Raw genomic sequence first — 25,371 nt, forward strand, 5'->3', positions numbered from 1 at the left:
CTTGTAATGTCTGTTCTACACTGGAGAAAATGGAAATCCATACAAAGTAGAAGCAATAAAGTTATAAAATAAACTGAACTGCTGGTTTTAATGTCGCTGACAATCTGGTCTCCTGGACAGAAGTTACCTGAAGTTGACTGAAGTCTCTGGACTACCACCGCACTTCAGGTAAAGTGCTACCAAAGATGCAGAGACAGAAACCATCCACAGCAGAGTGCATTATGGGCCAGATGTTTGAGCCGATTCCTACCTTGTGACAGGCGGACGGGCTGTGTGACCTGGAGCCCGTCAATGGCGCAGAGGTTCCCACAGGGGTGCAGCGTGATGACCCCCGACCTGTTCTCTATGTAGCAGTGCTGGGCAGCCACTCCGGGGCCCTGGATGTTGACGTCCATGTTACCATGGCCCAGCGTGGTCCGGCCTGGGGGGGGATGGAAGAAATGTTGGAATAACATCTGAAGTGATGCAGTAAGTGTGGTCCACCTCTGATAATGTATATCAGTGATTCTCAAAGTGGGATTCAGGGACCCCCAGGGGTCGGTGTCACTCTGTCAGGGGGTCCGCGAAATTATTTTCTACGAATTATAAAATTATGCTGTATCATTTAAAAAGTGCAAATCTACAGATAGGGACTATTTGCAGCAATAAAACAAGCATATTGTGTCCTTTACTCCCACCCACGGTAGCTTTGGGCCAACAGAAACTCTGATATGATTGTGACACACAGCAAGAAGTCCATTCTTTTTAAGTTGAAGCACTTACTGACAGTCAGCTACTGACTGGTAAATTTAAATATCTGGATTTATTAGGACTATGCCAGTCTTGCTATACTGAAAGCTTTTAGGATCAATTACTTGAAGTGTGGGCTACAAATGCTGTCAAGTCCAAATAGAATTTGAATAAAATCCCCCTCTGTTTAAAAGATATATAAGTAGTATTAAAATTCAATAACATTGCAAATGTCTCCGCTGTGGGACTAATAAAGGATCATCTCATCTTATTTTATCTTAACATGATTCAAATTGAAATGTGATTCTGTTTATCACTATAAAACAGGTCTTAAGTATTTAGGTTGAAGAGTTTTAGAATACAAATAGTCTTGATGTAATGTAAGAGCACAAATGGTAGTAGAATACATTTAATCGGTGTTACGATTAAGAGGGGGTCCTTGGAAAATGTTCTCCCCTGTAAGGGGAGTCCCTGGCCCCAAACAGTTTGAGAACCCCTGCTGTAGATAACACAAAAAAGCCAATAAGGAGTTAAGATAAAATTGATTATTGTGCTTTCTTTCCATAATAAAGGTAAAATGCTATGTACACCTCTGTATTGTAATCCTACTTAAATAATTTCCTTTATAGATATCTGACACTTTTTGATGGATAATCTTTACTACAAACTTTACTTGAGCGCACTGTTTTAACCAAAGGCGACTCATGTGAGTTATCAGCATTTTAATCTTCGGTCAGAGGACGATGTTCAGACAGACTTTAACGCCCCACCGCCCCCGCCCTTGAGCAGCAGTAACAATAGTAGTGGTAATGCCCTCCAGGGCCCAGAAAAATGTCATAGGCAAGGGTAAGAAACTTTCACACACACACATAATGACTCACACACACACACACTATCCTTGCCTGGACATAACCTCTGGAATCTCCCTGCATACCAGCCTACAGAGGCACAGACAGAGACAGGAAGACCAGCAGACACACAGGTACTGATAGACTGACAGACAGACAGAAAGGGCATCATGCATGACGACAAAGAGACAGACAAGGACGAAAGATAGATATAGAGGTGATAACAGGGTCAGGTCACCAGAGATTTACTCTAAGTGTGTGTGTGTGTGTGTGTGTGTGTGTGTGTTGTTGTGTTCCTTTGTAAAAGCCTATAAATGTGATAAATCATTTTAAAATAAGGTGATTGATTGAGTCTTAACTTATAAATACCTGTTTGTTTTACAAGAAGGCAATCTGTCTGTCATATCGAGTGTCTCAAGTCAGATTTCTATTACTGGAAACTAGGGCTGTCAATCGATTAAAATGTTTAATTGCGATTAATTGCATGAGTGTGCATAGTTTTTTATTTTAGTATTTAATACTCTTATCAACATGGGAGTGGACAAATATGCTTGCTTTATTCAAATGTATGTATATATTTATTATTGGAAATCAATTAACAACACAAAACCCTTTGTATTCTGCAACACTGACATCAGTTGTTGCATCTATAGGTCCTTCTCTGAAGCTAACTGGTGTGTCGGTGCTACAGAGGATGTCTCACCCTCAGGCAGGGGCAGCAGGGTGATGGCTGTACTCAGTCGTCCACTACCCAGGCTGACCAGGTGGGGGCGCTCTGCCTGGAACTTCAGGCCCTTTCCGGTCTCAATCAGGTCCAAAGGAGTGCTCTAAAAAGGAGGTCAAAGGTCATAAATAAACTGTAAATTTACATTTATCCTGAGTTTGTGGTTTGGATAAATGAGCCTTTTTTTAACAACAGTTTGGTCGGGATACTACGCTCATTTTCAAAATTCATACTTGTCATGTTATTCTCATGGTCTAAGACTGTCCAAAAATATTAGGAAACATGAACAACTCTCTCCCAAATCCAAAAAGTGGTTAAAGAGCGTTAAAACTCAAACTTGTGATTTCATCAAGTATAAAGACTGGAACTGCTCCACAGACAATATCAAGTTTGAGACTTACTTCTCTGGTTTCTGGCTTTGAGAGAGTAACTCATGTTCACAAATATTGATTGAACTTTCCGAAGCCACGGAAATAACATATTGGAATTCTTCATGGTGGTGTTCCTCTTTAATGTACTGTTCAGATTGACAAGTGATTATAGGCCTTTTCTTTTCTTTTGCCAGGAAAATAAAAACAGTTGTGGAATATGTGGTATAATCATTATCACAGAAGGGGATTTTCCCTTTTATAGCAGTTCTACTATAAAACATAAAGTAAATTGCATAGGTATCGCACTTTTTTTTTTTACGATTTAAGAAATTGATTATTTAATGCCAGAATTGATATATTTGCTTAATTTTAGTCTATGTCTAGGTAGAAGGAAGTTACCACTTTTATTGTTGTAGTATTAGTAACGTAACGTCATATCCGTTCCGTATCTGTCACCAAAACAAACCGCAGCCGGCCAAAACGAGGAAGTAGAAAACGGCCGAGGGTCGGCGTGGATACGACCTGCACCCTCACATTTTAAATCCAAAGTGGTAAACACTACACATCCAGTAAAGTATGGAAACACTTTGGGTTTCACACATTGCAGGAAAAGCAGCGCTAGACATCATGGCTGGTCAAATCGTCCGACAGCTATAGTGCACTCATATACTGGCGTTTATGTTAAATGCATTCAAACGGCCCCGATGGAGCTGACCATGGATGTATAAAGAGAACGGAGCTGACGGGGAGAGCTGGAGACAGACTTGGAGAAGTTAGAGGAAGTATACACATGTGACAACATCCGGTTTTCAAAATAAGGTGTTAACAAAGGGAACTGTATATACAAAATATATATATGGAAATAAGACTGATTGGATTATATTCACCAGAAGTATTAAACATTACAAGTCCCTTATAAATTAAAAAGAAAATGCCACAAAGACTCCACAAAGAACACGTCAATCACAGCTTTGCAGACATTGCAACATACTGTATGTGTAGTCTACACCCCTAAACGTAAAGAGGTCACATCCTCCGTCTCTATTTGCACAACTCTGTCTGAATCGATGGCACGCGGTGAATGGGACCTAATCAGCAATCATTTCCTGTCCATTAGCGGCTCTAATTGGTTGTGCCTGACACAAACAATGTGAATATGTATTACAGGGGAGTCACAGAGGAGAGATAACACTCATATTTCTGTCCAGCACAGACTGCAGTTTTACTGCTCCACTAATGCATCAGACCTACAGAGAGAGGTTGATCCTCCACTCTGGGGATGAGAAGAGGAGTCTGAATGTCTTCACTATGGGAGGTCATTTCCATAGCTGGCTGCTCTGGCTGTTTACATATCCCTCTACACACTGAGGCAAGTGTGTGTGTGTGTGTGTGTGTGTGTGTGTGTGTGGACCCCCCCTCTCCCCCTCGTAGCTCTGCCTAAAGCACCACCGTGTGCTCTCAGCACAGCAAGGGGGAAGGGATGTCGCCATAGCAACAGCACTCCGCAATTAAGAAACATGAAGCTCCTGGAGGGCGTTCAACGAGCTAACTTGTGATGAACACTTTGCAGCACGGCGATGCCTGAACATAAAGACAATTCTGCTTTTTAGTCATCTCCTTAATGTGAAATTATACTGCCGGTGTAGAGGAGAGTTCTGGCTGCGATGCAGCAAAAATGTTTTTCTCTTTGTCTCTGCAGCTTTACCTCCCAGGGTTTGACATAAGGAAACAAATTACTTCTCCTGTTGAGTAGCATCCATTATTCCAAAGAGAGAAAAGAAAAAAAAATATTTTTGCATATCAAAGAGGAATATACACCAGGACAGCCCTCAGGACTGATGTTCCCTTCCAGCTGGGAAATATTTAAATTGAGTGATTTTGCCATGTTGACATGTTTTTAGGTCCCAGAATTTGAAAGATGAAGTTGGGAGTTGTAAAGTATTGCTTATTTTTGTATCTTATTTGGATCATATAGAATATACAGAATATTTAAACCCTGCTTGGTTGATTAAAAATACATCAAAATTAATAAATATTTCAGTCTCACAGGAACCATTTATAATTGCTTCATAGTTCAATGATTTCAATGACATTTTAATGATTTAACATCCATCAGCATACTGTGCCAGTGACAGTTGATCATTTAGCTAACTAGCTCTGTGCCTGGTGAAGTGTTAAATGATGGCTGAGGAGTCACTCGCTGGCATTTGCATTTTAAAACCTGCTGCGACTGCATCTTTTTGTCCCACTTTTGAGCCTTTACATTCCTTTATTTACTACCTGTACGCAATCATTGACTCAGCCTCTCGGCTGGTTAGCTGGCCGTGTGCGTCCTAATAGGATTATGTGATTGTGGTCGTCGCCGTCGGTGGAGTGGGGTCAAGCCTAAGAGGATTTCTGAGATAGAGACTGGCTGGGAGGCACTGGGAGGCTTACTGGGAGTGATGGGTGGAGAGGGGAGGTGCCAGTGGGGCAACACTGCAGGACTCATACTGCCTCATCTGCTGTGTGCTGCTGCTCCCATGTGGTGCACACAGCAACAGCCTGCTCCTCCGTCTGTCTGTGCATGCAGTCTGATACAGAACAGACCATTTAATGTAATGCACTGCTCCGAATTCAAATACTATTTGTCTTCAAATATATTGTATTTGATTTTTATGGTACAACTTTGAACTGATAATTTTTGTGCACTATGTATCAGAATACTTAAAGCAAAATAATTGACAACAACGCTTAAATAGATAGTAGACATGGAAAAAAAAATCTGCAACGTCCCAGTTTCCCTAAAGGAATCATTAAAGTTTAATCTCGTCTGGTTTTATCTTCCATTTCTTGCTCCCTCTAACTCCCATACGTGCAGTAGAAAACAAACACACGCTCAGCCCTCCCCTTAATGCCTGATGGGATTGTCAGACTCAGCAGGTGGGAAACTCAGACATCCAATCTCCGGGGTCTGTCTAATTACTGACTCTGGCTGAAGATTCCTGCTTTACAGCATACTGACATATGCTGTCAGGACGCGTCCCAGCTGTGCCCGACCTGACCTGCCGCCTCTTCAGTTGGGCCTTCAGCTGTATTCATCACCCATGGAGAGCTACGGTGCCAACAATCTGTCAGAGCAGCCAAATGTGGTGACATTTAACATCAGTGGATGCTGTTAGCAGAAGAAGAGAGAGCTTACTGTGTGTGTGAATGCTTCCACACTGGAAATATGGAACAAAACTGACACACTGATAACATATGACTATGTTTTTTCCTGTGATGGTCGCCATCTCAGGCTCTCTCTTTCTGATTCTTTTGTCTCTGTTTTCTCCCTCTCCATCTCCTCTCCCATCTGGGGATGCACCGATACCGGATCGGATATCGGGCCAGTACTGCCTCAAATAGCCGGATCCGGTATCGGTGACAATGGAGCTGATCTATTCAATTCAATTCAATTCTATGTTTATACACTATATGCATTTTATACTGGAATTAATTAGTTAATTTTGAAGATTCTTTTACCAAGTTGCTGGTATACGATTTATTATTTTAATAATAAATAACAATTCAATAAATATATATCTATGCATTTATTTGTTAGGAAAGCAGTATTTAAGTCAAGCCTGACATTGCCTTACACATGATCCCAGTCACTTCCACACAGCGAGGCATACAGTTTATTAATTAAACACAGGTATCGCAACGGTACCCAAAGCCCAGGTATTGCTATCGGTATCGGGACTGAAAAAGTTGGATCAGCACATACTCCCATCCACCCCCGAGGCTGAAAAATTAAGCCAACGTGGAAGTGCCAAAAACTGCAGTTCATCAAGTGGCCACTTGAGGCTGGCTCCAAAAGGGAGTCAATCCACATAGACTCCCATGTTAAAATGCCCAACGTTACAGCAGAAATAAACATGTTTACAGCCTGGTACAAATAAACGGTTTTGGTCTCTATGGGGAATTTACGCATTCATGACAACTGTACGGGGGTTGAGTTTTTATATATAACTCACCCATTTAAATTTTATTAAGGCTTAAAATTATGCATAATTAAGGGTGTGGCCACTTTGAGTGACAGGTGGGTGCCGTTACAGCCAGGAAATAACTCTGGATTCAGCTATTAGTGCGTTTTACAACTTTTAATGATTTAAATAAGGGCTATTAGAGTGTTCGTACTGGGGGGTTTATTACCTAAAAAAAAATGTCCCCAATGTAAGTCTATGGGAAAAAGTATTTTTGGGCCCAATGGCATCACATGACGAACACTGAAGTTGCAGTACCACCGTTTGGCCACTACAAAGGTTGGGATCAACGACTGGCGCTCTTCCTGGTGGTTTGGCCCCGCCGGGCATTGCTGTTCCCCAGCTCCAACTTCTATAGTCCAAGCATCACTTCACACAAAAACAAGCTGGCTACGGCCAAAATGCCAATCTCAAGGCTTGAAAACGATAGTCCACATAATCCACTTCTTACATTAAGCCTATGCTAACATCCCCCACATCCCAAAAACACACACACACACACTCACACACACACACACACTCACACTCACCTGTAACACCTGGTGGGTTTGCCGTCCAAACTCAGGCATGTTCCTGTTCAGGCGGTCCATGTCCACTGAGCTGTCCCCGGCTCCCTGCGACACATGAAGATCCTGAAGGAGGAAATGAGAGCATGGTGTTAGCCAGACATTGAGTAACAAAAGTCGTCATGGGTGACTTCATCTCTGCAGGACAACAACGGTTAGTTACAGTATCGAAATCTTGTGTGTTTCATGTCGTCGTGGTCAAAAACGTAACCATATTTAGTGGGATTTCCCCTCCTCCCCACTCCGCCTCCCCACTCTGCCTCCACACTAACGTGTCAAAGTGTGATTCATGCTGTCAGCGCACACACACACAACAGATGGTAGACAGTGTTTAGCAACACGCTCTGAGGAAGTAACACACTTAAAACACGCACACGCACTGAAATCCCTTGGTAGTTGACACATTCACTGGAAATCAGCCACCTTGGCTGCTCTCTTGTCTCTCAGTCTCTATGAAAACACACACACACACACTGTGTCCAAATCCCACAAATTCCTCCCTTCTTACTCAGTCATTTTGGGGTATTTCCATCAAGTCAGCACTGAACAAACGGCTATAAATAAATCCCCTGTCTATATTGGTTTGTGTGTTAAATGGCCAGATTCTGCATAAGGGTGAATATGTACATGTGAGAAGTCATTATATGAGATGTGAGAAGCTTGCGGTTGCGAGGAAGCACAGAAAAACCACACGGTAAGGTTAGAAAACACATAATTATAGCAATCACAGAGAAATCAGAGTGTACCCGGAGTCATTTGCATGCCTAAAATGTTGTGCAGCAGGGATGGAAAATATGTTTCTGATGTGCTCTGCCCTCCGGATAGCAAAACACTGCTGCGATATCATCATATTTGCTCTTCTGACAGACCCATGAAATGATATTCAGAGGAGTCGGCCTCGGGGAAGCCTCAAACAGTTAATCACAAAACAGCCCAGAAAATAAAAACAAATGTTGGAAACGCTTTTGTGCAATAAGAAACTCTGAGCCGGAAGGAGAAAACTTCAAAATTCTGCAAACTACAAAGTGCTTCCCCCCCTCAGGTTTTATGCTCATGTGAAATTTCCACCAACTTTTTAGTGTTAACCTGTCCTTTGTTGTCTCTAAATATAATAATTACCTTCCTCCAGTTGTCCAGCACATGCATAGCCGCCATGGCAAAGAGCTGCTCCTGGCTACTGACTCAATCCTATCAGTGTGAACTTGATTGACCAGGACACCTTTAAGACTGCAGAGTGAACTCAACACAGTTTTCCTTCAATGCGCTTCTCTCCATGAAACACAGATTGTCTCTTTGTCTTGATCTCAGCTCTTTGTCTAAAGGTACCAGTGCAGTGTCCTCCACAAAAACTCCCATTCAGGAGGTGGACCTGTTGCTGCTTGCTCCACTAAACTAAGACCTACATTCCTGACTGGCAGCAAAGTCCCAGATAACAGAGACATGTGTGTGTGTTAGTGTTTGTAAGCAGTGATCAAAAGAGTGAGGAAGAAGAAGAAAAGAGGAAGCGAGGAAGGAAGAGAGAGTGATGACTGAAGTGATTTGATAATAAATAAAGCTCAGAATAAAGTGGTGAACAAGGAGGAAGGAGGAGTTCTGTAAATACACACATGTATCCCCAATGCCTGACTGAGCAAACCACTATGAATAAACCATGAATAGTAGAATACAATATGTTTTCTATGCTGATATGTTTAATTCCAGCAGAGAGACGAAAAAAGCTGAACAGATTAAAAGCTTACTGATGCATTACACCATCGATCAACAGTCTTACTGCAGCTTAAACATTTCAATTGAGTTGCTGTGGGCTGAGTTTCAGGAAGGAAAAACTGCAACAGCAAATTTCAAAAGTCCCTTGACCTCTGACCTCAAGATATGTGAATGAAAATGGGTTCTCTGGGTACCCATGAGTCTCCACTTTACAGACATGCCCACTTTATGATAATCACATGCAGTTTTGTGTGTTATTTTCACCCATACATGTGTGATGATGTTAGTCCCCATAGTAGCAATTTCATTGTAGTGAGACCTTTTTTAAAATTTGACCTCACTGTATAAAATGACCTGTGGTGACCTCGAGGATAACCACAGCCTCATGAAACTTTACAGTCACAAACTAGAGACCTAGGGCATTCAGAAGATGGATGGCTTTTCTAGGTATACTGACAATAAGGGGGTTTCTGAGCAGTTTCAGTACAGAAGTGCTCGCCATCTAATCACCGAAAAATGCAATTCTTGCAGAAAATCTCCAAATGTCAAAAGTTTTTGATACCAAATCACAGCATGGCTTTTTCTATGGTGTTCCTCACGTTTTTTGTGTCTTAATGTGGTATTTTGGGATGGATTATCGATCATTTTTGATCAATTCTTGAATGGTAAAAAATTGTTAAAATTTAGCACCAAATCTGTGTAACAAATGGTATCAACCCCAAAACTGCTGCAACAACTTGTGAGACATAACAGAGCATGGGGATGACCATCATTTACTTTTATCATAATGTTCTAAACCCTTCTTTCACAATTTATTTCTATGAGTAAATTAATGATGATTAACTATTTCTGATTTATAACTAGAACAACTTGACACACAGTGCTGATCTGCATCTCAAATTATTGTTCAGGTTCCCAGCTTTCAGATGATGTTCACCACTTCTATGTGACATCTACTGTTGACCTGCTATCTCCCCCCAAAGAGCCCCTTAACCCCCCTAAAAAAAGACAAAAATGGGTCTATTGTGGGTCTCAGAGGGTTAACATTTGAACTGTATGATGATTTACTACCTTACTAATTATTAATAATTGTGCTAAATGTATAAGATGGTATAAAACATAGATGGATTGATATTAAAAACAAGGTGTAAGTCGGGCCTAAAACTTCAAATCTAGTAAATTGTCGACTCAAACTCACTCGCCAAATGTCAGGCGTGCAGAATCACATTAGTTTGTTCAGCCTAAACCAAATTCACGTGATTCAATTGTCAAATGGGCCTTGCCAGTAGCGAGAGTGGAGATGTTGCATATCATGAAGATAACAAATAAACAAAATTATGTTTCCATACCTCGGGTGATTTATTTTCCCAGAGGAAACAAACATTATCCCATGTAGACATCTATGATTATGCTGAACCTTCAGCTGAAACTCATGACTTTGTAAAACTCAGGATGACAGGATTTGTTTTGGACAGTTTCCGTTTGGTGTGTAACAGGATGTGACAGGGATGGGAAGCTGAGCCTCGTATCCAACTATTCACTTTGAGAAATGCACCTGCAACAAATGCAACATTAGGACGACACCACAGCTGGGCCTGAGAGGTAGCCTTTTTATCATGTTTACATTTCATGCTGGAACTGCATTGCTATTATAACTGGCCACACATTTAAATTTTGGCGATCAAAGGGGTCCCTTGACCTCTGACCTCAAGATATGTGAATGCCTTGATGCTTTTTTTCAGAGGCTTTTACACACGTCTAGAGTAAACTATGAAGAACTAGGCTTCCCTTGGATCTATAGGGAAATTAATTCACAAAGACTGTCTACAAATTTGCCCTACAGATATTGTTTGAACCCTACTTTGAAGTGAAAGGTTAACTGAGTTGATATGCAATCATGTAGCTGTTAGATGTAGGAGTTGTTGCTACTAGCGTGTACTGTCTCTGAATCACTCTATGATTATAAACCGTGTTGTTGTGTTTGACATCAGTGTCGGAGGAGTGGACGCGCTGAAGATCGAGGAGATGGAGAAAATGCTGAAGGAGGCGCAGCTGGAGAAAGCCAGACTCATTGCATCGCGGGTAAGAAACAACTCGAGAAACTTGATTATTCAGAATCCGTGCCGCGTGATGGATGGAGGGTTCTTGCGGTGATTCTGTCGATGGCTCGATATTGATCGTGATTTTAAAAAAAATAAAGGTTCGGGACAGCAACTCGAGGCTTTCGTTCAATTTTATTGGCCTCCATGTTTCAAATGTCTTCATCTCTTTGTGTTTCCCGATGAAGAAGCTCAGACTGAAATACAAAATCAATTGTCTGGTTTTCTCCCACATTTCTCCTGTGGCTGTAGTCCTCGTCACTGAGCATCCGTCAATCCTCTTTTGACCTCTGAGCTCAAGATATGTGAATGAAAATGGGTTCTATGGGTACCCACGAGTCTCCTCTTTACAGACATGCCCTCTTTATGATAATCACATGCAGTTTGGGTCAAGTCATAGTCAAGTCAGCACACTGAGACACTGACAGCTGTTGTTGCCTGTTGGGCTGCAGTTTGCCATGTTATGATTTGAGCATATTTTTTATGCTAAATGCAGTACCTGAGAGGGTTTCTGGACAATATTTGTCATTGTTTTGTGTTGTTAATTGATTTCCAATAATAAGTATATACATGCATTAGCATAAAGCAGCATATTTGTCCACTCCCATGTTGATAAGAGTATTAAATACTTGACAAATCTCCCTTTAAGGTACATTTTGAACAGATAAAAATGTGCGATAATTTGAGATTAATCGTGTTTAACTATGGATAATTATGTGATTAAATATTTTAATCGGTGGACAGCCCTAACTGATACTCAGAATCAAAACCTGCTTGGAGCCATTTCATTTTCAAGCATTTTAAAGTAACATCTCAAATTGCACCAATCAGAAATGAGACAGAGCCATGAAACTGGTAGCTAGCTAGCTAGTGTGCCGTTTCTCAGAGTTTTCAAAATACCACAGCAAGGAAAGGATAAATAGAAGTTATTGTCATTTATATTTCTCTTTATAGTTCCTTGTTTTCTGTCAAATTAAATTTTCTAAACCTCCATACTGCATGTTTGTTCCCACCACATCAAAGCCCATTTCTGTCAGACTGTGGGAGAACATCAGCAGCCTTTTCTTTCAGATCCAGAAACTCACTGGACACAAAGAAGTCTATTTCTTTCTTTCCCTCTCTCTCCCCCTCATGCCAGGGCAGAATGGCTGGCATTGTTTCCTGTTGAGCAGGCATGGATCTCTCCTCACACATGAGAGAATCCTTCTTCTTTTTTTTTCTTTTTTTTGAAGGGGTTATGAAAGCGAAGGAGGGAGGGAGGCTCACCATTTAGCTGGAATGCAAAAATGTAGAAGCAGGGAGGGAAGCCAGACAGCCTGCCAACTAGATGGTGAATAAAAATGTAGATGGGATGAATAATAGCGATGATGGAAAGAGAAAAAAAAAAAAAGTGAAATGAAATGCAGCTGCAGACAGGTTGTTTTTCAAACGGTTAACTTTTTCAGGGAACCAATCAATAGAATTGAAAACCTCAATTTTGGTCAAATGCTCATAAACATTTTAATCTTACCTGCATAACCCTCTTTTTAATATCTGCTGAAAACACACTTTAAGATCTTTAGTTGAATAAAAAAAAAAAAAAACAATACACTCAATATTTTACTTGATACTTCAAAACTTTGTCCCGTCAGGAAAGGCTGCGAAGTGATTAGAATTAACCCTCTGAGCCCACAATAGACCCATTTTAGTCTTTTTTTAGGGTGGTACATACAGGGGGTCTTTAGGGGGAGATAGCAGGTCAACAGTAGATGTCACATAGAAGTGGTGTACTTCATCTGAAAGCTGGGAACATAAATATTAATTTGAGATGCAGCTCAGCACTGTGTTTCAAGTTGGCTACATGATAGCCCTCTATGCTCTATTATGTCTCATAAGTTGCTGCAGCAATTTTGTGGTTGACACCATTTGTTACACAGATTTGGTGCTAAAGTTAACCACATTTTACCACTCAAGAATTGATAAAAAATGACCAATAATCCCTCCAAAATACCACATTAAGACACCAAGCCCTTTAGGAACACCATAGAAAAAGCCATGCTGTGATTTGGTATAAAAAAACTTTTGACATTTGGAGATTTCTGTCCTCGGTCTTTAGTTTGTGGCTGTAAAGTTTCATGAGGCTGTGATTATCCTAGATGTCACCACAGGTCATTTTATACAGTTAGGTTAAAATAAATGGTCTCAGTACAATGAAATGGCTACTATGGCGACTAACATCATCACACAGGAATACAGTTGGGCTCACTGGATCCACAAGAGTCTTAGCTTTACAGTGATACCCAATGTATGCAATTCTAAGACTGTTTAGGGACCCCAGTATGCAGAAATATTCAAACACAACATTTTAGAATAGGGTCTGTTTGGCTATATTGTAGCCAGTCATTTACAGTGAATATCACAATATAGAATATGTGTTTTCAGTTTAAAAAGTTGGCTACATACGTAGAAAGATAGCAAGTATCAGCCATCTTTTAAATGGTTACATCTCCAACTCCAGTCTGATCTTGAGCGCATAGCTGATAGGTACGCGGTTTGTTTACATGACGTAACAGAAATTCATATTTAACGGATTCAGTGTGGACAGAGAGCTCCAATGTTATTATAAAGTAAATAAAAAGACCACAAAAAGTTGTCTTGTTGATGTGTTATTCTGTCAATAAGAAGACACAACAATGTCGATATTATTCATCATTGCAATAAATTATTAGCTCTGTGGTATTATAAAAAAAAACTAAAGATAATATTTAAATCCCAACATGCATTTTTGGCTGTGGTCAGTAGGGGGTTCAATGAGCCTCCTGAACCAACACAAACTGGGAGAAATGAACTGGTCATTTAAACAGGCAAGGGGCCGTCTCAGAGAATGTGGAGATAATCAGGAATGTGAAAACAGAGCAATGGATGGCTCATGTCATACTCATCTGAGGAGAGCGTGCATATGCACATGCAATATGCTGTTATTCACCGCACAGCTACAGTGCCCCTCCACTAGCAATACAAAAGCACCATTGTTCTATTTCTTACTCGATGCCATTTCTCCAGTGATTGGATAAAATATGTCTTTGCCGAGTTCACACGTTTTGAACAAAAATACAATTCACGTTTTGTAAAATCTCTATATAGTGTAATCTTTCGAATTTTCTCACAATTTCTGTACAATTTATATACCTTTATTTGATATATTTTTAATTAGTGTGTTTTTTTGTTCTTCCTTATTTTTATTGAAGATCTTAAAAGTTTCATCTTATCCACTAACTGGACTAAGTGGAGGACAGATGCCCCAACTCCAGTTTGTTTGGAGAAGCAGACAGGAGTACAGACACGGGAGCAAAGCAATGTACTGCTGTGGACGGGGGCAGCAGCAAAATGTGTTTTAGCCACCTAAAAAAATGTGCACACTATATTTATTTAGAATATTTTCACCACTTTACCTCGCCATCAGACAGCCATTTCTGACGGGGGAACTGAAGCCGTTATCTATGCTCTCGTCAAGCCACGAGACTTGATAAAAAAAAACTGTATTTTTCCCTCGCAGAGAAAGGGAGTTACTGGTCTACCGCTACCTCGATCGGTAAGTTTGTTTGTGTTATTGTGTGACTTTGATTAGTTCATATTCAACAAAGTCACACAATAACTCAAACAAACTAACCAATCGAGGCAGCGGTAGACCAGCGACTCACGTGTTCTGCGAGATAGATTACTTAATTAATTAATTCATTAATTTCTTTCAATGGAATCTGCTGGCTTTGGCGAGAGCAAGGGAAAGCAGTGAAAATACTCTATATATAGCGTACACCGAAACCGATATAGATATTTTTAGTAATGCCTTTCTTTTGGGTTTCTAAAATAAGTTTTGCCGCTGCCCCCAGTCCACAGCAGTACATTGCTTTGCCCGTACTTCTCTTTGCTTCTCCAAGTTGGAGGCGTTGAGACGGTCATCTAATGTAGGTAATACACCGACTATGGATAAGTACCTCCTACAAAACCACTTCAAAACATACAAACTATCCCTTTAAGGTTCAAAATGCACCTAAGACCAATTTCCTTTTAATGTCAGAGGTCACTGTTCGATGTTAAAGGATAACTTCGGTATTTCTTTCAATTTTTAAAAAAAATAGGGTCCAGGTTGAAAATACTGAAGTTATCCTTTAAGAAGCAAATGTATGCCCTAAAGCTGCAAAGATCTGTGTTCTATGTGATATAACTAACACTCCTTCCAGTTAGATGTTTGCAGGTTTGAGCATGTGTTTAAAAGCTTTGGAATGAGTATGGATGCAGTCTGTAGCCACAGGCCAGACGCTTTATTTATGAGACGCTATGTGATCACAGCAGAAACACGCTGAAGTGCTGGAAACAGCAATGAGGATTTAGATGAATGGAGGGGAAGGAGGCATTGAGGGTTTGCAGGTGTGTCACAGACTTCCTTGCAAACACACCTGGCTGCTTTATAGAGGTCCACCGGACAAGAGTCTGTGTGCAAATAATGGCAAAGTCTACAACACCACTTGTAAAGATTAGACCTGAAACATCAAATAACTGTCTAGTCTTCATCCCTTAAGAAGCTCTGTTCCAAAAATACATCTATGTAACAAAAGCACGGTAAAGTAAGTCAACTTTGACTTTTGGTTTCACACGGGACACAAACAGCGGTCTCCTGCGTGAAAGTCTTGCATTTGTTTGTTCCTTACTACGTCGACTTAATTCCTTTGCTTGCGTCATAATTACTACAGCCACTAGAGGTTGACGTCTTCTTTTATTTGTATCGGTGATCACCCATGTGAATAGGGAATAGCGGCCTACTGAACTAGTGAAGTCAGTGAACAGCTGATCAGAGAGGCCGCAGTGGTGACAGTGAAGTGAACCACCGAGTTGACGACAACTACGCTCTTTACTGTAAGTAAGCGCAATAAAACCTTCGCAAGTATAAAGCCGGTAATATACGCCTGTACAACAAGCATAAACATGATGTAGAGAAACGATATTTCCATCTGCTCTGTCCTCAGTCTCGCAATATTGAGCAATGATATGTCACATCGCAGATTTTCCTCATATCGTGCAGGCCAATTCTGAACCTACTAGTAGGTGTAGCAGGCCCCATCTAACCCATAACTATGATGCTGATAACCGCTGATAACGCCCATTCAATCAGATGATAACATCCAAAGCAGGTGGTCTTTAAGCGTCAAGGAAGTGGACAGATCCAACTGAGACAGAAGACAAACTGTCATGAAGAGTTACTGACTCTATATTAGAGAGCGGATGAAGGAAGGAGGGGACAGAGAGGAGATAGCAGGATGATAGAGGAGGTATATTAGGATGGACAGGCAGCAGAAGAGCTGATACTCTGTCTTGGTTCTATCTTGTCCAGCCAGCCGCCAACACACAGCTACGCTCTGGTCTCCGACTTCTGATAATGAAGCCCGTTGGATAATCCTCCCTCTGCAGGCACATCTGTCTTTCCATCTCTTCACATTTCTCTCTGTCTGTCTGTCTTTTTTACTTCACTTGTCTCTCTCGTCATAATTCTCCCATTCCCTTATCATTTTCATGGCCTCTCTCTTTTTTCTCTCTCGCTGCCTTCTCTCTGACCTCGGTGGTTCTTTTTACACGCAACAGAGATAGAAAACAGAAACAACATGAAGGACAGGGTTGATGGAAACGTGGTTGAGAGTGGTGGATCTAAAGCTACAATTCATGTAATCATGTGAAAACAGCACAAACAGCAGCGACATAGAGTCAGGGACAAGTGTCAAGGTTTGTTTGCTGCTACTTTGTTTTTCTCTGAAGGGTGCAGCCAAAGACAAATGACACATTTTGTTTTTAGAAAGAAACCACAGAAATGCAGTAAATTGTGCCGTGGGAAGAAGGGTGGATTCACTATAGGCCCCTTGACCGTATGCTGTGTATAACTCTGCAAATCATAAGAGGTGAAGTGCCTAAAAATGTTGCTTGTGGTTGGCGGCAACATACAAAGCAAAGAATTTTGAAATCACTCCATTACAGCTGTAAAGTTCTGAGATAAGTGGGTCTTTCAGCTGAATTTACGTGGCTCAGCTGAGTGTTGCGAACTAATGGGATGACTAATGGGGTAACGGATTTGGACATCATAACAACAAAGACAAGATAGTTAAACATCTGGAAAGCACAACATGGATTCTATAAACACAGTCAGGCAGCTCAAAGCTGAATTTATGGCAGTGAGGAGGAGGCAACAAAGCTAACACACAACATATAGAGTATGTATATTATGAAACCGCAGTCCGGCAACACCCAGCAGACAGACTTTAACTGCTCTCAACTACAAAACCCTCAGACACTCACAGTTTGGTCATACTGAGAGACCTCTTTCACTCAGAGCGGAACAGGACAGGACAGATATGGAACTGAGATCAGTTGTCACTGGAAAACATGAAGGTCAGATATGTAAATCTGTGCATGCACTCAGGTATATGGCGTGAAACAGGGAATACAATTTACAACTTGTTCGAAGGAAAACAAGTAAGCAGGAACTTTTAGATTTTGTCAAAAAGTAGTATACTTCAGTGTATTCGAAATGTAATTTAAGATCCTGACAGTAGTGCATGAGACAGGTAATCTGAAAAAAATCATGTTCCTCTTTGTCCTCCGGTGCTCCTAATGGCATCTACAAGATTTCACAGACCGGAGGAAAACAAGCAGTCAGAGCTGATCTGGAGTCTGCCGTCCAGCATCCGTCCAGCATCAGTCTATGAGAGCTGGCTGTCAATCACTCACGAACTCCGATCAAACGGTCAAACTAGGCAGCGCTAATGAAATATGAATCAATATTATGTTTCTGTAATGCCTATTTCTCTCCTCAAATACCTTGTTGTGTACTGTTTAGCTGTAAAATGAGAAAGTTTGTGACCCAGCAGCCATGTTGAGATCAGTTGAGGAAATACCAAGCACCAGTCACCAGCTGGAGCACAGCCAATAGAAATGCTCTCTCTGAAATGACCTGTGATTGGTCAAAGTCTCCCGTCACAGGCTAGATTTTTGAATTACAATATGCTGAAAGGTCATTAAGGAGTTTTTTTCCTAATGATGCCAAAAAACTTGTTACCTATAGCTTTGATTTAAGGTATATTTAACATGTACGTTTGAAAAGTGTATTTCAAAATAGATGTCAGTAAGTTCAACTTCAATGTAATTCTGTAATACAAAGTGATATTCCGGTGTATAAAAAGTGTACTTTATAGTAGGTGTATTGTAAATTGTACATAAGTGTACTTTGAAAAATATTGCTAATTTAGTGCAATTATAAAAAAGTATAATTATTTTCAAGTCCCTTATAATACACAGTTAGTATGCTTTTTTAAAGTGCATTTTAATTTCACTTCTTTAGAAGCGTATTTAAGTATACTTACAAAAAATGCACTTTATTTATTGCACTTTTCACTGTATTTCAGTGTACTATTTAAACGTATATTAAATTGCAAAGATTTACTTACTTACTTAATAAATCATAAAATGACCTTTACATTAAGAAGAGGAATTCTGACTTTAAAAGTCTTGGAAGTCATTGGGAGCCCTGGAGCAGTTACTTTTTGGTGGGAGACACAGGAAGTCCATCTATGGAAGGCTGGGCGTGACAAATCACGTCCTTCAACTTTTCTCCACAATGTTTTACTACATACATACTGTATAGCAGACTACATAGGCATCAGTGCTCCTCATTCCAGTGGTGGCATCCAAACCTAAACATAGCATTTACAAGCTTTATGGGCCGATCCTCTCTGGTTGGTGGCGTCCTTAGTTGTGGTGTCTAGGCTTGAAGAGACAAATGCGACAAAAACAACAGTGACAACTTTATCTTTTGTGAGCTTTGACAGTTAAAATTATTGACCAGTTTTTCTAAAGAAGAAACTAGCTTATTAGAATAGTCTACATTTGCACATTTGCAATTACATAGATTACAATGCGATATGGGAATATCTCCTTCAAAACCTTTGTCTTTAAGCAATACATTTTTTACTCAGGCCAATGCCCGAAATCAAGACAGAGTAAGAGTTTGGGAGCAACAGGAGGAAGTGTGTGACAGATAGAGGAAGAAGATGACATACAGAGAGGCTTCATCCAGCTGTCTGAGTGTCACTATATGTAGACTTCCTGTACAGCGAGCCGAGCCAGAGACCATTTCCTGTTAGTGACACGGGCCAAGGTCGGGGTGAGCCTCTGCTGTGGGATCGGACTGACCACAACTATGATGATGTCTGTTATTATCATATCTGCTAAGACTTCTTTGTCTTATTTGAGTTCTGGTTAGTGATGGAACTTTGACTGTAGGTAAAAAGAAGGATTAAAAAAATACCTCCAGCTGATGATCATTATACACAATATCATACATTATATATTATATCATTATACTTTTTCTCACATCTTCACAAAACAGTTATTTGTATGAGTTTGATACTTGTATGATGGCTGTCCAGCGATTAAAATAGTTAATCGTGACTAATCGCAAATTAATCACATTTTTTATCTGTTCAAAATGTACCTTAAAGGGAGATTTGTCAAGTATTTAATACTTTTATCAATATGATGGGAGTGGGCAAATATGCTGCTTTATGCAAATATGTATATATTTAGTATTGGAAATCAATTAACAACACAAAACAATGACAAATATTGTCCAGAAACCCTCACAGGTACTGCATATTAACATAAAAAATATGCTCAAATCATAACATGGCAATTCAAGCTCAACAGAAATTTAGTGCAAGCTTGGAGCGTTATTTAACCTCCTTCGCAACAAGCTAGTATGACATGGTACCAATGGATCCCTTAGGTTTTCTAGTTTCATATGTCAGTATTTTCACTTTAGCTGTAAAAGGTTGCTACAACATAAAAATTGCTTGTTGTGAAGTAGTTATTAGTTTCCTGCTTGGGCCGGAGTCGATAACATTACTCGCTCCCGTCGCCGCCACTCTCTCTCCCGCGCTTCACCACTCACTTCCCACGTACACACACACTCTACACACTGGCTCTGCTCCAGATGGCTCTCGAGAGGGCCATTCACGTTTTCGTGTGGGCCAACGTAGCTCTCTGACACGCTTGGCATATGGGAGAGGCTTCAGTTGGTTGCAATCTCCTCACCTCACCGCTAGATAACGCCAGATCCTACACACTGGACCTTTAAAGTTACAGCGTTTGTTTGGGTTAGAACCAGGGTACCAGTTTCTTGTTTCAGTGCTTTTATGAATGGACTCAGTCAGTTGTCTCAAGCAAAGCTTATTCTGGCTAGAAAAGCTCCTTGGTGGCCGTCAATTCATCGGTGAAATATTTGGTGCAGATAATGAGCTTTGGTTTGGAAGCGCACTGACTAACGAGCCTGTCAGCATGGTCTTGTGCCAATCAATAAATTATGTTCCGACAACAAAACTGTGCAAAACAGTAAAATGCTCCAGAATTAAAAATAGATGGTTGAAACCGACACATTACGAAGCCAGGTTCAGAGCCTTTCAACAAAAGAAAGGTCATTCGAATCCATCAGTTTGAATGATTACCTCTACACAGTATAGTATTTTTCCACAGATAAGAACAAGCCCAACCGCCACACATTAAAATGCAAATCTATGCACAGCGAGATACCAGTGTATCCCTCATAGCCTGATAGCATGAGTAAACACACATTAATTATTCTGGCATGAAACGCTGAGCATTGGAGAGACGCCATTATCAGCCGGCAGCTAAACACACCAGCTGCCCCGTCTCTGTGTCTCGTACAGACACACACATGCACAACTCTGCACATGCACACAAACATACTGTACACAGTAGAGTGGCAGGAGATGAGAGGTTACAGAAATGAATCCCAGGACTGAATGGGAAAAAATAGGTGAAGAGAGTGAATGAATATACCTCTCATCTTCCTCAATGACTACTATTGAGATACCCTTGAGCAAGACAACTGTTTCACTGTCTAACAGTAGAAATCTGTGTGTATACAGGGCTGAAAAATAGCATGATCCTTATGGAGGATGGAACCTGTCACAATCAAAAATAAATAAATGAATAAATAAATTACTCAGTAAATAAAAAAATTAAAAAAACATGTCATTAAATGTACCAAAATAATATTAAAAATAATTAATGAATACATAATTTATGTATATATTTTATTAATTTTGAAAATGTATTTATTTTATTTTGCAAGTTTGGGGAAATAAGGGGTGAAATGTAATGTGTAATGTAATCGTGCATAAATAAATAAATATATAAATAAATACATTTAAAAATAAATAAAAAATAAATGCATAAATAAATAAATACATTTAACAATGTATAGAAATGTATACATAAATAAATAAAAGGGAAAATTAAACAGAGTAGTAAATAAATAAGGAAATTAATACAAAGATAAATAAAGAAGTAAATTAAAATAGAAATATCAATTTATGTCACATTTTTATCAATTAATTAATGGCTACATTAATTTTTAATGTTATTTTTGCTACATTTAATGGCATATGTATTTATTTATTGAGTCATTTATTTATTCATTCATTTATTTTTTTATTTTGGCAGGTTCCGTTCTCCATAGATCCTCAGGTGACTTTCCACAGATAGACATAAATATAGAAAAAAACATCATGAAAACCCGTCTGGCTATATGTTGTTGTAGTGTGCGTTTGTCATCAAAGCTGTGAGATCATCACCAACAGAGATGTGTGAAGCTGCAGCGTAGCAGTTCAGAGGATCAGAGAGCCTGTCATTATCAGATTATTGTCTCCAGTGACAGTAGAAATTATACCTCAAAGCCTCCAGGAAAGAATACTTGTCGCCACTATCCAAACCACTGTTATCCAACACAGCAAAGTGGTAACTTTGACTAAAACACTGAGCTGCAGCCGAAGGCAGAGATGACTCAGCGTTTCTCTGACCGCCTCTTTACTCAAACAGTAGGAATGGAAACAGTTGTAAAATATCTCTCTTTTTTTTTTTACTTTTTGAATAGTACACCTCTGTTTGTAACAGTAAATTATCAAACATGTGATTTATTGCCACCTCCCTACTCAGTGCAGTTGCTGATTTATTGCATTAGCTCAATATTTCCTCTTGCTGTGTTGCTGCGAGGAAGCTGTGAAAGGTTTACTCTGCTGAAAATCCATCTTTTCAGAGTATCAAATGTTAACTCCCTGTGTCCTTTCTGTAGGAGCAAGCTACAAACTTTTACAGCCATTTTTCAATACCTAAGAGGGCAAGTATTTCATACTTAAAGATGATCCAAGACTAATAATGATGACGGGTGTGCCGTCGTGCCAACAAATGCTCAGAGCCGAGGACTGATAATATAATGATAACAGTGAAGGTGATGAGAAACATGACCAGCTTAAAATATGGTTAGTCACAGTATGTATATATTATCAGGAGAGCTCAGTTGACATATGAACACATTGCTGGTAATCCATACGCAGACTGGGATTCAGGGTTTTGCAAGAACTCTTCAATTATTTTAAGTCAGTAGTTTGTTTCCACAACACATTAAAACTGCACTAATCAATATGTTCATACGAACAATCAATGAAATGACTGTGTGCAATGTGAAGAGGGACGCACAAAGTGATGAACCCACAGAAAAAATTATCACCAGACTCTGCAGTTCCCCCCTCAACTCTACAGAGAGTTCTAGCGTCTTTCAGCTCATTGTTTTGGTTTTACAGGCCGCAACTTTACTGTTTTGTTTCACTCTCACCGCTCTCGTTAGCATTATTTTCAGCAGTAGCAGGTAGCTGTTTTCAACTCTGAAAAAAACCCACATGTGCACTACCTGCCCAGCACCAAACTGAAGCTGAAAAACAAAGTTAGTTAGTGAACATAAAGGTGCAAAAAGCAAGATAAAAAGTCGGTGGAGTAGGTGGAGACCAAAACAGCTAAAAGGGGTGTGAATATTGGACTTACGTTTGTCGAGATACGACTCCAGAATGAATGCTAATGTTGCCCAGTGTCTGCTGGAACTGCAAACAGGCGACTGTTTGATAATATGTTAGCTAATTAACATGTCAAAATTACAACTTGTTGTGGAGTCCCCCCCCCCCGAATGTCCAAAAAACAGATTAATGCAGCTTTAATATTTCAGCAGTTCTTTGTCAGCAAGCAGTAAACCAAAACAAAGCCTTTACAGCATCCCTTCAGTTTGATATTACAAAAGATACATCTGTATTTCTCGACATGACAAAATATAGAAACAAGATCTGTTCAGTCACCAGTGGACAAACCCCCAGAACCTCTACGGTGCTTTGGCGGATTTACAACCTTCACAAAGTAATGAAGATTAAAAACACCTGGAATATAGTAGTGAGAGTAAATGTCATGTTTTACTTGCACCTTGAGCAAGAGGAATGAACAGGAAAACCACTGAGAATGGGGTATTCCATCGCTCAGTGCTTCCGTTGACTTTTGGCTCAGTGTTTCCTAAAGACGTGGAGCTGGACAGGCATTCCAGCCTTGCGGGGACAAAGAGACTCTTTCAACAGCAGTAATCCTCTGGAGGAGGAGTGGGAACGCTGCTGGCCTGCTGCTGCTGCTGCTGCATACTGGACTACAGGACTACAGGACCCACACTAAGGTTCACACATACACTGCAGGACCATAACACACCAGAGGGGACAGGACCATGTGTGTGTGTGGGGTCATGCAACGATAATGCTCATGTTATGGCTACTTAAGCCATAAAATGGGTCACAACTGGACATTGTTTCATTTTAAGGGGTCACTAGCCAAAGTATTGCTGTTGGGAACCACTGCCATGGTAAATTTAATCCCCATTTCAACACTCATGGTAATCTGGATAAACAGGAAGGCAATCCCGGCACTCCAAAATATCAACAAAGTAGCAACAAGGAAGAGAATACATTAAAAAGCCTTTATAGTAGTGGCAAAATCATTTAAAAAGCCAAAATGTTTCGACCACTGTAGGTCTTCATCAGGGCTCATGGTACCACTCATGGTAATTTAACATAAAAATGTTAAGTATCTTTGAGTTGGACAGTCCTAATTATGATCAGAAACGGTTTCATTTAGCATCCCAGAAACACTAAATTCCTCCACTGAAGCTTTCTGTATTAACATACCCATGCTTGTGTTTGTGCGTTAGAATGTGTAAAAAGTTTCCCGTTAACTAATACAGTAATTGATAAGTTCAGCAATAAATATGAAATAAATCAAACTATATCATATCAGACCTGACCTGACCAACAATAATAAAAGGTCAATATATTATCTAACCAATATACAAGTTTAACACACAGAAGACTACCTGTAAATCTTGGTAGAACAGGTTCACTAATGAGCCAACATCCTCCTATTTATCATCAAAACAAACCCAACAGCAGGTTCCTCTCCTATACCTCCAGCTTGAAGGAGGAGCTTTAACTTAACACACACATTCACAGTGTCACTCACCCTCCTCTCTCTCTTCTATTCAGCGTGATGCTCTCCTTCGCAACTGTCAACTCATTCAAAAGTGAGCTTCAAAAATCCATCCGTGGTTCATATTTCAATACTTCCCAAATCCACCCAGCTTAGTCGTGTGTAGGAGTGAACATTGTTGGTGGTAAACTATGAGAGAAGGGAGTGACGGCGAGGAGGTGGAGACGAGGGAATGGGAAGGGAAATTAAGGGGAGAGGAGGGGACGCTGGAGGCAGCGTGGGATATCCCTTTGAGTCATGGAAACTGATCCAGAGAGCAGACACTCTCAGACGGCCAAACAGCCCTCTGTGTCTCTTTGTATTGTCCTGTCATTCAGCCTCATTACACTGTGAGGACATTCAGCAGCTTCTGGAAACACTGACTGTATTTCCTGATGGAAAACATGCACAATATCTCTACTGAATACACACATTCTCTGTGTTGACCGTTCTCAACTCTCACGTTAATATGATGTAGAAGTTCCCTTCATTTTCCTCTGTTTGGCGGTTTCTTCTTAAAGGGACTGTTTGAAACTTTGTACACGTATAAATGTGTTTAAATCCTTTTTTAATTGCCAATATGTGAACAGGTTGTAACCTAACTTAAAAAATTAGACCTTCCGTGACTTTCTGGATTTCCTCTATCAGCCTGTAGGTTGCTTTTAATGTGAAGAATGCGGCCCGTTCTTTTCGGGAAAATCCAACGGATGTGACGTCATGCGCATTTGAGTGCCTTTAATTTCAAGCCCCCAGAAAGAGCGCCGGGCTTTGAAGCATATTTTCGTACAACTTGTGTCCGTCACGTGATGCCATATGGGCCCAAAAAGACTTTTTCCCATAGACTTACATTGGGAAAGAGACGTCAGTAACTCAGCGGAGTCATTTAACCTCC

At 40.2% G+C, this 25,371-nt stretch overlaps 1 protein-coding gene across 9 annotated transcripts in view; it reads right to left on the reverse strand.

The window, feature by feature from the left end:
* The window catches only part of phldb1b (pleckstrin homology-like domain, family B, member 1b), a 104,876-nt gene extending 96,184 nt beyond the window's left edge, over positions 1-8,692 (reverse strand). For 3 of the 9 annotated variants that reach the window (XM_074640134.1, XM_074640133.1, XM_074640132.1), the window contains exons 1-4: positions 8,365-8,690; positions 7,210-7,311; positions 2,281-2,404; positions 251-421 (exon numbers count right to left, since the gene is read on the reverse strand). In XM_074640134.1, coding sequence (XP_074496235.1) covers positions 251-421; positions 2,281-2,404; positions 7,210-7,311; positions 8,365-8,400 — 433 coding nt within the window. In that variant the 5' untranslated portion in view covers positions 8,401-8,690. Of the gene's footprint in view, positions 1-250; positions 422-2,280; positions 2,405-7,209; positions 7,312-8,364 lie in introns of all 9 variants that reach the window. The other 6 variants (XM_074640137.1, XM_074640135.1, XM_074640131.1 and 3 more) reach the window with 5 other exon arrangements.
* Positions 8,693-25,371: the final 16,679 nt, after the last annotated feature.

Source organism: Sebastes fasciatus, chromosome 7 (assembly GCF_043250625.1).
Source record: "Sebastes fasciatus isolate fSebFas1 chromosome 7, fSebFas1.pri, whole genome shotgun sequence".
Taxonomy (NCBI): Eukaryota; Metazoa; Chordata; class Actinopteri; order Perciformes; family Sebastidae; genus Sebastes; species Sebastes fasciatus.